The following is a 14,963-nucleotide window of genomic DNA, read 5'->3' as shown; positions in this document are numbered from 1 at the left end:
TTTGATTTTACATCAGTACATCTGGAATTAATTATTTTTGTTCCAGAAATGGAAGTGGTGGAGGGAAGGGATGACCTCCATATCCTTACCTGTTAATAATGGAAGTCTTCTATGAATGTGTGTTTACTCTGTAGCACTGAGAAACAGATAATAAATATAAGTCTTTCTTTGAGATTATTAGCCAACAATAGCATTACAAAGCCCACAGAAAAAGCTAATAGTGTGTTTTGTGGTTGTTGGGTTTTGTTTTGTTTTGTTTTGTTTTAAATTGGATCACTTTCTGTCTGATGGGGAAACCACTTATTCAGTTTTTCTATGAAATTTTGCTGAAATTGCAAAAGCATAAGTTAGTTGATTGCATCACAAAAAATGGGGATAAATATTTATTGCTGTCTATTCAATGGCATTTTGAGTCTCAGAAGTAAACTGGATCAAGGTACTAACCACGAGCATTGCCAGCTTACAAAACTCTATGCAAAGCCTTGCAGTAATCTGTTGTTTTGCTTGACAGAAGTGATATTACAATCAATGAAAACATAAAAATCTCAGTTCCCACTGAATTATGAAAAGTAGGGAAGGCAAATATGAATAAATAATTTAAAACTTATGTCATGGAGGGTTGGGGGCTGACTCCTTTTTGAATGACTTGGGTTGGTTACAGAGGGAAATTACCTATTGCTTGTCTTTCTGTATTTTAGCAGCATCTCCATATGTGACAGGGTGAAATTATGCAATTGCTTTTTCCTCCAGATGCTTCAATACTTAGGCAGAAAAACATGTTTGTTTTTAAATGTGTCTCTCCCTTAGAAATGTTTGGCCAGACATTTTGAAATCTGAAGGCCCAGTCCAATATCACTGGGCAATACTTGCAGTGTTGCTCTGTGGACTGGAAGCCAGAGCCCCTGGCAGAAGGTGTCTTCATCCATTCTGAAAGGTTTTTAGGTTTTTCTTTTTTTTTTTTTCCTGGGCATTTACTGTAAGGTGAGATGAAGTTCGAGAGATTGCCTGGAGATATTTGACACTTGTTTCTGGGATGAATGCAGTTATGATTGATTTAGAAAAATTGCTGGGGATTGTATATAATTCTGGTTTGAAAGTTTTCTGTCTTTTTTCAACTTCATTGCCAGGGCAGCTATAGCAGGGCCGTGCACCATGCAGATATTACTAGCTGTGTTGTGGCCTGGTTTGCAGCTTCCTGTCTCTACCAGGTTGCTGACAATGCTGCTGTTTCTTTGGAGCTGCAGAATGATTGCTGAGAGTTAAAGCTGGCAGCTCTTTCCTTTTTCTTTTCTAGCTAAGCAAGGCATCTGCTATTTGCTGTTCTTCGACTTTCTCCCTGCCCCCACGCCATAACAGGGCTTGCTGTGTTTGGTGGGTTTGAAAATCTCTTTTACGCAGCAGGTTTTGTGTGAGTATGACTGCTGGAAATGGGTTTCAGATGTTTCCCCAACTCAGTCCTGGGCCTGCATCTTGTAAGCTGAAGCGTTTCTATAGGAACCGTGTGACATCTCTCCCGCCGCTCCCCCAGCAGCTCCCTCTCGAGCATGCCCAGTGCAAGCCTTGACTTTGGCTCAACTATCTGTGTGCAGTAACGGGCTGCACATATGAGACTATGAATGCGGTTCCTGATGAGCTCCAACTCTTTGTCTTTGGGAGAAGGAGGAAGAGGTTGTGCCCAGAGCTGGAGGATCTGCCCTGTGTCCTGTGAGACCCTCGCCCATCGGTGGGCTCGTGGAGAATGCTCGCTTGTTTGGCCAGGGGGAATTTACTGGATATTCTTCAGGAGGGCTTCACGGAGGTAAATGCATGTCCCAAGTCTCACACAGACCTTTCTGGGGCAAGGCAGCATGCTTTTGTGCAGCATCTCTCAGGAACTGTTATGTGTCCCAGTGCTTTGAGTGCTTTGAGGAACAGAGAAGGAGAAAAACGCACAAGATTTCAGGGCGGGAGAGCTGCTTACTAGCAGAGAGGCATACTGGGCAGCTCAGCCAGGGGTCTGCAAATCAGCAATAGTTTTCTGAAGAGTTTGTGGCTGTTTTACAGCTGGTGTTTTTAAGCTTGGAGTTTTTATTCTCCTCACAGCGCTGTACTGTTGTACCAGTAAATAATATAAACTGCAGCAAGGTTATGGAGCACAGTTTGTTTTATAGAATTGACTTCTCTCCTGAGTATATGAAGTCTCTATGTCTGAAGGCTGTTGGAAAGCCTGTATATCTGCTTTGTGGGCACACATTTCTTGGGAGAGGCTGACAAAAGAGCAGGCTGGCTGTTATTTTCCCCCATCTTGTTCAGTAGGTTGAATGTCTAGGGGACTGAAATCCGTCTTGGTCAGGAAAATATAATTTTAAAAGTGTTCTTTATTTGCTTATTCTGCTGTTAGGGAGACTAATAAATCATAAAATAAGGAGTGAGAAGTACCAAGAAATTTCAGAGATGGGAATCCTGTAGCTGCATGGGGAGTACAGATTGCTGTCGGCTTCCCTCTTCAGGGTGCACAAAAAATTAGTTCCGTTGGACTCTGTATGGACTCAGTACAAAATGCAGGGGCAGCCACTGCCTGGCTGTGCATCGTGCAGGATGGTCTGCATGATTTCCTGTCTGCAAGCTGAAAATGAATGAAAATTGCGGGGGCTTGTGCTGAAACCAAACCGGGGCTGCTATTTGCTTTCTCACCTGGTGGTAGGGATAGTCTGTTGGTGTGTTTTATTCTTTCTTAGAGTGCATAGCTTATTTTTGTTCGTGTTTAGTGGTTCCTCATCCTTGCAAAGCTCAGCCCCCACCTGACTGTTCTGCCCCCATACTTCATTCTTCACAGAAAATGAACATCCGTCCTGGGCTTAGCATGGGGAAAACAAACTGGTGTGAAACTTGAGCCTCACAGCTTCACGCCAGCCACAGGTCCCCTTTGATTGCTCTGCGTAACTGTGTAAATACTCCATCCCCTCCTCCACGGAGTATCTCAGTCTCATTTTTAGCTAGCAAAGTATTGCTTTAGCTCAAGCTTACACTTCCTGTGCTTGAGGCCAGCAGATCCTTCTCTGGCATAAGCTAATAGTAACCTGTATATTAATAATATAATTAATAATGGGAGCACAGAACAGTTTTCCATTCAGTGCTAGCCCCACCCTCACTGTCTGGTTTTACCCACAGACAGCTCAACTGTGGAAAAAAAAAGTCCCTCTCCCAGCATAAAAATAGATTCACTCTCACGTCTCCCACTTGGGATCTCTCTTCCATATCACACACTTCATATTATAACAAAAGTAAAATCAAAATAAATTTTGCAAGTGCAGAACCTACGGTACAGAGAGGTTAAGTGACTTGCCAAGGACATGCATCACATCACAGACACAGTTGGAAACGAGCAAGAAACCCTGTAATTCTGTGCCTTCTGCTTTGATCCACCAACTGTACTTCCTCCCCTATCTCTTTGTACCTTAGGTGCTTATTTATAGAAGTCCCCTGAATGTGAAAGAGCGTCTCAAGGTGTCTGATGCCAACACAGCACTCTGATGTTAGAAGGCTGGAAGTGAGTGGCTACTAAACCTAATGTTTGGGTATAAAACCAGATTCAAGATAAAAAGTCAGACTTAATTTAACACAAGCAGTGAATTGGGGTATTGCAGGAATTGTCTTGCTGATTCAGTGTCTGTTCTTTTGATAGAGCAATCTTTTCTGGCCAGGTGGCTCTTTTGGTGGCTAGATACCTTGAAATATAAGGATGTACTTTCCAAATCTGTGCAGTAACATACACAAGTAACTAAGTAAGCTACTGGCAAGCTCCTAGGTGTATATGCAGAGCTCAGGTGCAACCCTACACATGCTTTGGACCTACAGGCCAGGTATAGTTCCGGTTTCCCTAGGGATTTTGATTGTATGTCTCTATCTGGCACCTTTGGTCAACAACCATGCCTGGAAAGTTACCCAACACAGCCAAGATGCTACAGGCAAGTTTCTTTTGTTCCGTTGCATTCTTTTCCCTCTCTGTCCATCCTGCTGGCTGAGCACCACACCATCAGCCTCATTATCTCATGAGCAGGGACAGAGAATGCAGCACAGTTGTCCCTTCTGCTGCTAATGCCTGTTCTGCTTCACAGATCATCTTAGAGTGATGCTTTCTCCATGATGAACATAATTACAGATTGCTAAAGGGGCCCTGTAAATTGCAGGTTCAGGCCAGTGTATTTCCCTTCCCTTTCAAAGTCCCAAGCTAAAGTAAGTTGTGGACAGCATCACCTGGAGACATCTAAAGCAGGATGACTTTTGTTTAATGTTGAAATGCAGCAAACTCCCCTGTGGGCATCACGCAGCTCCTGCCCTCCTCTCATTAATGCACTATCCTGCCTTCAAGGTGTTTCCCTGCTGTTTATTGAGACTTATCCTGCTCTGAGGCAGCTAAATAATTCAATCCCACAGCTGGATGGTGGCATGGGAATGTATGGCTGCTAAAAGCACTAGTTTATAATGCAGGGAAACTATACGGGGCATGATCTTCTCTCTGGTGACTCTGTCCATGTGGCCTCAGTTTGTTCTCTCTCCTTTAGGAAATGGCAGTGTTTTAAAACAGATGGAGCACACAGACGTGTCAGAAATGGGCCTGACAGCTCCAATACATTAATGTGTCTGTATTTTAACAATAATATACCTTTTCTTTTTCAAGTTGGAAGATCATTTCCTCTGGCAATTTAATTATGTAGTTGGTTGTGTGCAGTAAGTCATTGGAAATAGCTATTTTTTCCCTCCGAGATTGCATTGAACAACAGGCCTGGGATTGACTGCTCTCCAGACAGTTAAACGGCAGTGAATTTTTAAAAGCCCAAGCAGAGGTTGTTTTGAAATCTAGGTCTCCCAACAGCAGCAAAGTGAAATGCAAGGTTACTACATAGGCTCTGTCTACATGGGGAAATACCTACACACTTTGCTATGTGAGAACTGCTCATCCCCAGCAGTATGCATGCAGGAAGTGGTGCGGTGCAGGTACGGCTCTGTGTTCTCTCGAGCAGGCTGCTCATTGCCTGCCCCCTCACCAAGTGCTTCATGTAATATTTTCCTTCAAGCAGTGGGTTCTTAGCTGCAGTAGGTATTTCCTGGATTTCCCGCAAATACAGTCTCTCTCCCTCACTCTTCAAGGTGTGCTGTATCTGTTAGTGGACTTGAGATGATTAGATGGCATCCTGTCTGTGAGATCTGAATCCTTGCTACGGGAAATAACTTGGGTTTGATTTTGGTTTGCTTTTCTGGTTGAAGTAATTTTCTGGCAGTGTGGACTTGCTACTGTCTTGTTCTGGCAGCTGTTCAGTTCCCCTTAGTGTAACATGCATGATCTGTGATAAAAATGTCCCTGCTACTGTGATCTTAGCAGAAGAACCTTGCACTCATCCTCTCCTTGCAATGAGTGCTATTTATAGCTAATAGGATTCACTATGAAGAGGGCTGTTTTGACTCCTGTCTCCCTCGTCCAGTTCAGCCCATTAGGATCAGTCCATAACTAAATGCAACCTGTAGTACCAAATGCCTCAGAGCCTGGGTTTCACTAAATACATGAAGCTCTTCAGACAGACTTCTATTTTCCACATAGTAGGGCTAAGTCTCATTTCACATCAGCTTTGTTTTGGTGTGAGTCTGCTAGTATTTTACATTCCCTTTACACTGTTAAAGCCACGGGATGGTCAGACACACTTGTTTAAGGCTTGGCCAGAGTGAGAAAGGCTGGGATCTGAAGAACCACCTGAACCTTGCCAGGTTGCCTGTCTGGTCTGCAAGAGACTGAGCAGCTGCTGGACTGTAATTCTGCTAAGCCTCAAGTGCAGACATTAGAAAACACAGCTGGGGCTTCCCACATCTGGATTTAGATAGAGGTGTACTTTAGCAGTCAATTGCTTGCTCTAGGAGGAATTCTGATCCATTTTTCCCAAAGCCCTTTGTGCCTGGCCAGCAATAGGACTATCAGCAAGGGAAGGATGTATTTACTGTTGTATAGGATTAGGGGTTGAGCAGTTAGGATTCAGTCCCTGCCTGGGGTTTACTGTATGTCTAAGTCAGGCTATTACTTGGTTGCATAGCAGTGGCTGTCCTTTGGCAGGGTGTATTACAGTGCATTTGCACAGTAACAGTCGAAGATTTATTGTTATCAAAGCATTTTACAAGGAACATAAAAAATAGTACAGCTGCTTTGTAGCTAGAAACTGAGTCACACGGAGGTAAAGTTGGCTGCCAAATTCACAACTCATCGGCAGAGTGAGTACAGAGTCTGGGTCCTGTGCCTTTAGCACCCTTCATCCTGGACCAGGCAACCTCACTGGGTGTCACTTCCCCTTTTCTTCATATGAAAGGTTCTTGCCCACAAAAAGCACTGTTCAGTCATACTGTGTGCTCAGCCTCTTCACAAAGCTTCTTCTCCCTGTCTGTACAGGGCTAGTGACTGCATTCTGCTAAATAAGGAACAATGCTCCTTTTCTTTCCTGAAGCATCATGGAATGTCTCAGTGCAACTTGTTTTGACAGACCTTAGACTTTACTTGGGTGTAGTGGAACCATTTGATAATTCAGGGTGAATCATGTGCTCCGAAGTACTGGCAGTTTACAGTAAAAGATCTTTTGGGCCTCAGCTTTTTGCCTGTATGCTTGCATAGAAACTGCCTGTGTAAGAAAAGGGCCTCAAAATACCAGATTGGGGAAAGTGCAGAGGCACTAAACCATGTTGCGGAAGTGCCAGAAATTGTGCCTAAAGCAGCAACCTGGCTTCGAATGACAGTGACGTTTTGGGGTGCGGATATCTGACTGTTGATTCAAAGGAATATATCCTAGCAAGATTCATTTTGCATGACTTTTCTATCTGTTAGACTGCTGGAGGAGTTGCTGCCCACAATGATAGTGAATTTGTGTAAGGAACGGATACCATCTTCAGGTTTCTGAACATGGAAAGGGTGCATAGAACTGCCACTGGGGGTGTAGAAGGTATAGTGAGTAATCCCAGGATTTTTACAAACAAGAGTTAAAGGAGGTATAGGTAGAAAATAGATAATTGCAGGGAGAATGCTTGCGTGTTTTGTTATGAAAGTGACAGGCAACATTACTGTTTAAAGAAAGCACACTTATATGTCAGCCACAAAAATACCTGTATCTGGCAGATGGGTGGCACAAGTGAGATCACTGTCTGACAGCAAGGATATGTCTTGGCAAAAGATCAATAGAAGGAAAAGGTTTCTTATAGTAAAAGGGAAAATGGAATCATCAGGCTTTTGTTCTGCACCATCCTGACGTTCTGAATGAAGGTCAGAATCGGTTCCTGTGCGAGATCTGTGTTTAAGAAGCTATGTACAGAAAGGAGAATTTAATTCTTCATATTCTGAACACCCGGGATGACAGGAATGTCTCTAAAGTATTTCTAAAGATCTGGCCAAAGCCTTCTAAAGTTGCAGGCATTTGCTTTCTAAAATCTTTGCACAAACTTGAACAGTGATGAATGATAGTCAGACTTGGTGGTTTCAAAAATGTTGTCTGGACTAAGAGATCAGAAAGCCAAAGCCTGGCCTTTATATGCTTGAATCTGGTTGGAGGAACATGTGGCTACTGCTTGAGGTGAATTCAGTGCACTGAAGAAATGGTTTATATTAAGATAAGGAAAATCCAGCTCAGTGTGCCTAGAACATAGCACAGGTTAAGGACATTGTTGGGCTGCTCCTCCCAAAGGTTTGTGCTGCTTGAGTCTTTGACCTTAGAAGTTCTAGAAAACATGTGCTGGCTAGAATTTCATCAAGACTTCAGGATTATCCTTCTTCCTGGGTCTCAGCAAACCAGTCAAAAAAGGGTTAAGGACCTCCTGTTCTTTTGCAGCTCACACACTATTTCTGTCTCGTGGTGTGCACCAAATTGCATGGGTGCCACCTTTTCCAAACTGTGTTGCTGTACTGAGGCATCTTCTGTGCTTGAGACAGGCTGTTTATAGAAGATTTGGAAAATACACATCAGACCAAAAGCTATTTTGAATGAAATCACACCGCCCCCTTTAAAGTAGGGGTTTTATGAAAGAGGAGACCTATGGGTGCATATGGTCATTCTAGCATCACTCTGGTCATAATTGGGTGGTTTTCACTGTTGGGTGCATCAGGAGCTACCTCAATACATTAAACAGCCTGAATCACATTTAAGCAGCAATTTTGAGGGAAAAAAAATAATCTTCTGCTGGCTTTGAGAGCAGAAGCATTTTCTTTGCTTATGAGTTTTTATTTTCTCCTTCTACAAAGGCCTTCTCAAACAAAAACAAAAAAATCAAACTGGAGGAACACTGGATGGAAAATTACAGTTCCCATCTAATTAACGTAATGTCAGAAAGCTTAGAAATCATACAAGGCCTTAAACATTACATCCTGATGCAATTAGGCTAGCATTCGGGCTTTGCTGTTGCAGACATTTGGTTCAGTGCTCTGAACAGACAGGACACTAAATGCCTTTCATACTGGGACCAACCTCATAGCATGAGGGCTATTATTGTTGACCTTGTTAGACCTGGTGCTTGGACAGTGTCCATAGGGTGTAAAGGAAAAGCAGAGCAAAGTTTATGAGAAACATGACTCTTCCAGGCTGATTCCCTAAATCCAACCATAAGGATAGATTCAAATTCATCAAATGAACACAGAAATGTCATCTCTTCCTAGAAGCAGAGAGTGTCATCAGAGTCTACTGTGACATGATAGCGAGGAGGTCAGGCCCTCTCAAGGCATCTGCCTGATAAAGAATGATTTTGTCCAAGAATGAAGATTTGGCCGACTTCATATGTGCAATACCCTAATCTCAGAAGAGGTGAAAATTAACCTTACACAGTGTAACGTAGATGGCAGTGATACGAAGGACAGAGTAGCATATCAAGGCATTGTGATCTGCCTCTATTTACTGTCAGGTAGACTGGACTGATTGATGGTTGAGAGGGGAGAAACATGAACCCTAAGCAGCAGGTGGTGAATTGCACTGCTTAAATGAGAATAGCAAGGACACATACAACTGGCAAGAAATTTGCAGTAGAGCTGCTGCTTTTCTTCCACCTGTGGAAAATACTAGATAATGACACTTAATTGTAATTATCAGTTAGGGATTACAGCTGCTGAGAAAAATGTGCTGACCCTGGAAGGGCATTTTCCTCCTGTGTATCATTGGCTGTCAATTGAAAGCACAAATATATATGTTCCTGACCTCTACAGCTGTTTTCCTATAGCTAGGAAGGTCTGAAGCACTTTTTCAAGGTATGTGCTGAATAAATGATCCAAAGTAAAATCCTGCTCAGAGATATGTTGCATTTACTCGAGTACTAACCTGCAATTTGTCAGCAGAAGTGCCTGCAAGTTGGGAAATTCTTACAACTGCAGGTGGGTCCCAGTACCTTGCTTTAAAAAATCTTCTCCTGCCGTGTGAAGTCTTTTAAGGCTTTCAGAGTGACTTGGGTATAAACACCCTACAATGATCTGCCTAGGAGCTGCAGCAATCTGGGTTCCAACTTCCTTCAGGTAAGGGAGCTACTCTTCCCATTGCAAGGTACAGGTCTTTTTTTGGAACACAAAGCTGTGTTAACATAAATAGGATTAAGCTTAACTCCACCATAATCTTAATAACATGTGCTCTGCATAGTAAATCTTAGACTAGGCTGATATGTTTTTCTTTTGAAAATCCTGGGTTTGAAAGAAATATTGGTGCAGGAGTAGAGCAGTGTGAGCCCCATCAGGTCTAAGATTTGTCTGAACAGAAGCTCAAACAAAAATGCAGGGAGAAACAGAAAACTCCTGAGCGGTTAGTGGTTGAGGGAAGCTTTATTTAGCTAATTATTTTAGTATTTTGAAGGAAGAGGATGCGCTAGATAGAACAATAACTGTTCCCTCTCTGATTGCTTTTGGATATAGTTGTCACCCATACCAGGTTATAAACCAACAACAGGAAGCTCTAGGGATTTGTTCAATTCTGTGAAGCTTGGAGGTTTTGTAGGAAATTTGTACTAGCATAGTTACACCATCACGGGAACTAGTGTAATAGGTCCCACAGGATCTTTCTGCTCAACTAGACAGATGGAAGTTAAACAAGAGGAGTGCTAAGAATTTGAGCAGCTGTCAGAGCAGGGGACCTAAGTAGGTTTGGGGGACTACTGGCTTCAGCCTCCTAAGGCAAAAAGGCTCACTCTGCATCCTTTACTCATTCTGGGTTGTGTACTCCTGTTTGCTCTGCCTCTGAGGTTAGTGCCTCTTTTTGTTAATTATTTAGAAGGCACAAAATGTAATGTCCTATGTTGGTGTCAGGAGGCAGCGTGAAAGCACAGCGGGGACAGCCATGGAAGAGGAAAGGAGGTGTAGTTTTGAGATGTGTGATCCATCTCCTAGGTTGTTCCCAACCTTTTTTCTCTCCTCCTTGGAGTCTTGTTGACTAAGAGGAGCTGAGACCTATGTGAGACTGGATGGGGCATGTGTATCGCTTGAGCTGGGATGCCTGCAGCCACAACTGGTGATGGAGCATGCATTTTTTTGTGTATTTCTGTGGACAAGTGACAAGTACAGGATGGGGATTATTTTTGTGGGGTGGAATAGGTTATGTGGAGCTGTGGTTCTCGTGGTAGAAGTACATTCTAGCAAATCTTTATTTTCTCTGTGCTGGAAGATGATACCTGGAGTACTTTGCAGAACAGATGCCATGAATGATGTCCATCCAAGTAGCAGATAATATTGCTGTGATAGTACTTAGGGCTGTTCTGTTGTGAATTGAGATGGCTGTCTTGGCTTTTGAAACAAATGGAATTCTGAGGGAGTGAAACAAGTGTTTTACTTTTTTTATGGGTCCAATTCATTAAACTGAATCTGTGGCTGTGGAACAAGGCCTTCTGCTTGTGTTGGAGGTGTAGGGCTTTAAGGTATGGCCCACAATGTCCTTGTTTATTGCCCAGTTCGTGCCAGCTGATAGGGAAGCCACAGAGAGTGCTGAAGTAAAGCATTTTTGACTTACTAGCTTAAAAATTGCTATTGGGATTTCTGCTGAGCAGCCTGGGGGCTTTGTCCCTTCATGCATTTAACACCACTTTGCCATTTTTAGGTCACTAAACTTTTATATCTGTTACTCTCTTGGTACGTTCAGTCACTTGCTCACCTCAGCTGCCAGAAGTGACAGCTTACTCCCTGGGTTTTTAGCTTTGCAGCAATCCAAGTCTCTTGCTAAAGTCATTAGATCTTCTAGTTTTTGGATACAAAATCAGGAAATGCTGATCAGTCCAACTGTCTGAACTTCTACAGGAAAATCTTATGCTTTAGTGGGGAAAAAAAAAGCAAAACCACCCAACCAAACTAAGTCTGCTAATGAAATATAAGTCTGCAGTATTATAGCAGCTACTGGTATGAAATTACTTTGTAATGGTGACATCCATATTCCATTGCCTCAAAATCCTCCTCTAATACTCATTGTTTAAATTGTACATGTGCTGGGATTTAGAAGTTACTTTTTCCTAAGAATGTCAGCCTTCTCATACTTCTAAGAGATAGAAACTAAAAGTTTGACAAAAATGCTTTCTTATGAATGCATGAAGAATGTTCAGAGAAAAGAAAACAAACTGCTTAGTGAAAGGGTCTATTTTTCATTTGAGTGAAAACAGAAGTGTTTGAATCAACCCCCCATAAAGACTCCTATAAAAATTGCAAATTTTCTGTAGGCTGGAAGGGGCTGTGCCCCTGTGGAACTAGTACAATATAACAGATTAGAGCTTTGTAAAGTGATTTAGAAAATGACAACAAGGCAGTAAACACTATGGTGGTAAGATTATTTCCCTAAATTACCTAGACTTCAGATACAGATTTCATGTTGTAACCCTATTTGGTACATATTATGAATCTAGATATTTCTAGAATGATGCTGTATTACTATTACGATAAACAAACCTATCTCCCTTCTCTGGTACTTGTTTGAATAAATTAAAGCTTTACTGAATCTGTGTAATAGAAAGCTTGTGGTCTCTCTGGCTGTGGCATTAGACTGTTGTGACACTGAACCTCAGTGCCCACATGATCAGTTAAAATACAATTGCATGATGTGGGGATGCTTTTCGCAGCTGGCAAGAGTTACCACTGGGGTTCTGAAAATCAGCACGGGATCATCAACTTGTGCAAGAGAGAAAGTCAAGGCTTGCTGATTCTCTACAGTGCCCAGTTGCATTAAGTCAAAAATAAAGACCTCTGAAATTGGGCAGGCAAAACTGACATGCAAAGAAGAGCATGGAGATCCAATCCACATGACAGACCAAGTCTGTTCTGGCAGACATGCATCAGATCTGCCGTTTCTGCTTCCTTTTTCAAAAGTCATCAGGCAGTCCCCCAAGCTCATCTCCTCTGTTCAGCTCTCTGCTGAGTGAGCAGAACTGATTGAATACAGGTCCAGTCACCTTTCTGAACCAGCGGACCAAGCCATGGTGTGATTAAAGTTGGATTTCCTATGTCAGGATAATTAAGAATGAAGCTGTGATCAGATTGTGACTTTGATGGGCTGTAAAAGCATAACTCTAACTCAGATTGCTGAGATAATATGGAATGGAGACTTAAAACCTGCTGCATTGGCAGAATATTGGGAAGCTTAGTGAAAAGGGAGGTAATCGCATAAATGGATCAGTTTGTTTACTCTCCATGTACCACACCAGCCCTGCCCAAAGGGATTTCAGTGTTACCAGTGCTCCTACTAGCCACGGAAGTGCTCCTGAGAGGGGGGTGGAAAGGGAAAGGTCATGTGAATCTGCTCTTTGCCTTTCAGTCACTTATGCCAGATGGGTCCTTACACTGACCAGAAGCTTGAGTTTCAGTTTGCCTGGTCTCCCCTTTGTGGCAACACGTGCAGCTATATGAAGCAGCGTCCAGTATGATCTGCTGGAAAGGCAGTGCTCATTGCTCTCAGGTCTTGCAGGTGTTAAGTGCTCTGGCAAGCCAGCTTCAACGTGTACAGGAATAGAAATTGGGCCATTGGAAATGCTGATGCAGCTCCAAGGAAATGGAGGAGGGGGGCTGTACAACAGGATGTTTCTTTCTTGTTGCATGAACTGTTACAAGTGAGCCATAATGGGTGTGTTAAGGAGGGAGGATATTGTCTCTTCCAAGAAATCTGTCCTGGTGGTTTCTTGTGGTAGATGGCATAGTTTAATGGGAAATAACACAGGGTTTCTTGCTTCTGCATTGGGGGTTTTCTACTTTCTTGATGTGTGGAAGAAAATAGTGTGATGGGACACTGAATACTGTCCGTGAACCAATTCTGGCGCCAAAAATGAGGGGATGACAGCATTGGTTTGGCACCAACCAAGATTAAATGTAACGTAAAGCTCTCCTCTCAGCTGTGCTTAGGTCATGAGTCATGTCCCGCTGCCTGCTTGCTTTTCCTGTCCTGGCGAGGAGTGAGCTGCACCACAGTGTGCAGTGATGTCAGTTAGTGCTCACCAGGCTTTGGGATGAGACCACTGGTGTTTGTTTTCAAGGACAAAAGACAATGAGATCTGTGAAGATGGAAAAGTGAGAGCTATGCAACTTCCCCCTGCAAGGGCAATGACGTGCAAACATTTTGTTTTCTATTTTCAGCAACAGCTACAGGCATATGTGGCCTGGGTGAATTCCCAGCTGAAGAAGAAGCCAACAATAAAGCCAGTCCAAGACCTGAGACAAGATCTCCGAGATGGAGTCATTCTTGCTTTGCTCATTGAGATTGTAGGTCAGTAATGCCATATGGCACTATTTTTCATCTTGCAGTTTTAGATCTTGTGTAGAAGAGGCTGGCCTTGGCTCTGACATCTGTCAGGCATGCTGGCAGATGTCAGTGACGGTGTCAGAGCTTGCTGGGGGATGGGAAGGAGTGCCTTGAAAAGAAAACAATCATAAAGCAAATCATAAATGCAGTTCTATTAAAGTCCTTATGTTTTAGCAGACAGTTACAACAGATGTGCTAAAACCTGTCAGGGACTGTATTAATTCCCATGAGGCTGGAATGGAGTTATGAAAGGATTTACCTTGTAAAGGATTGGTGTTAGTGTGTGGCATTTTTGGAAGAGTGACCTGCTTGCTGAGATACTCCCTTCTTCCTGGGCTCAACTTCACTCCTGAATTCTCTACCTCTTCCCCTTGAGCATTATGCATTGTTGATGCTGCTTCCTCTTCATTCTTCTCCTGCTTCAGTATGAGGTGCCATGCATGGGAGACAGTCCTCCACAAAATTCTCCAATGGGATGCAGTTATTCACAAACTGCTCCAGCATGGGTCCTTCCTTTCCATGGGGTGCCCTTCTTCAGGAACAGGCTGCTCCAGTGTGGGTCCCTCACAGGGTTACAGGTCCTGCCAGAAGACTTGCTCCAGTGTGGGCTCCTTTCTATGGGGCCACAGGTCCTGCTGGGAGCCTGCTCCAGCAAAGGGCCTCTATGGGGTCACAGTCTCCTTTGGGGCACATCTACCTGCTTCGGTGTGAGGTCCTCCACAGGCTGTGGGTGGAGATCTGCTCCACCATGGACCTCCACGGGCTGCAGGGGAGACAGCCTGCCTCACCATGGGCTGCACCATGGGCTGCAGAGGAATCTGCTTTGGTGCCTGGAGCACCTTCTCCCATTCCTTCTGCACTGACCTTGGTGTCTGCAGGGCTGTTTCTCTCACATAGTCTCACTCCTCTCTCCTGGCTGCTGTTGTGCAGCAGTTTTTACCCCTACTTACATATGTTATCACAGAGTTGCTACCAACATTGCTGTTTGGCTCAGCCTTGGCCAGCGGTGGGTCTGTCTTGGAGCCAGCTGGAACTGGCTCATTTGGACATGGGAGAAGCTTCTGGCATCTTCTCACAGAAGCCACCCCTGTAGTCCCTCTGCTACCAAAACCTTGCCATGTAAACCTAATACAGTCTTCAACCTAGTTATTCCTGGTACTGGGTACCTTATAAGCAGGACAAGAAGCCATGCATGCCTCCTGCAGTACCCAGACAAGAGATAAG

General features: G+C 43.5%; 1 protein-coding gene across 1 annotated transcript in view; it reads left to right on the top strand.

The window, feature by feature from the left end:
• The first annotated feature begins 1,738 nt into the window (after positions 1-1,738).
• The window catches only part of DIXDC1 (DIX domain containing 1), a 35,672-nt gene continuing 22,447 nt past the window's right edge, over positions 1,739-14,963 (top strand). The window contains exons 1-2 of the mRNA XM_009638409.2: positions 1,739-1,798; positions 13,574-13,703. Coding sequence (XP_009636704.1) covers positions 1,739-1,798; positions 13,574-13,703 — 190 coding nt within the window. The remainder of the gene's footprint in view (positions 1,799-13,573; positions 13,704-14,963) is intronic.

Source organism: Egretta garzetta, unplaced genomic scaffold (genome assembly GCF_000687185.1).
Source record: "Egretta garzetta isolate BGI_Z169 unplaced genomic scaffold, ASM68718v1 scaffold365, whole genome shotgun sequence".
NCBI classification, from domain to species: Eukaryota; Metazoa; Chordata; class Aves; order Pelecaniformes; family Ardeidae; genus Egretta; species Egretta garzetta.
This window is presented reverse-complemented; position numbering and strand designations above follow the sequence as displayed.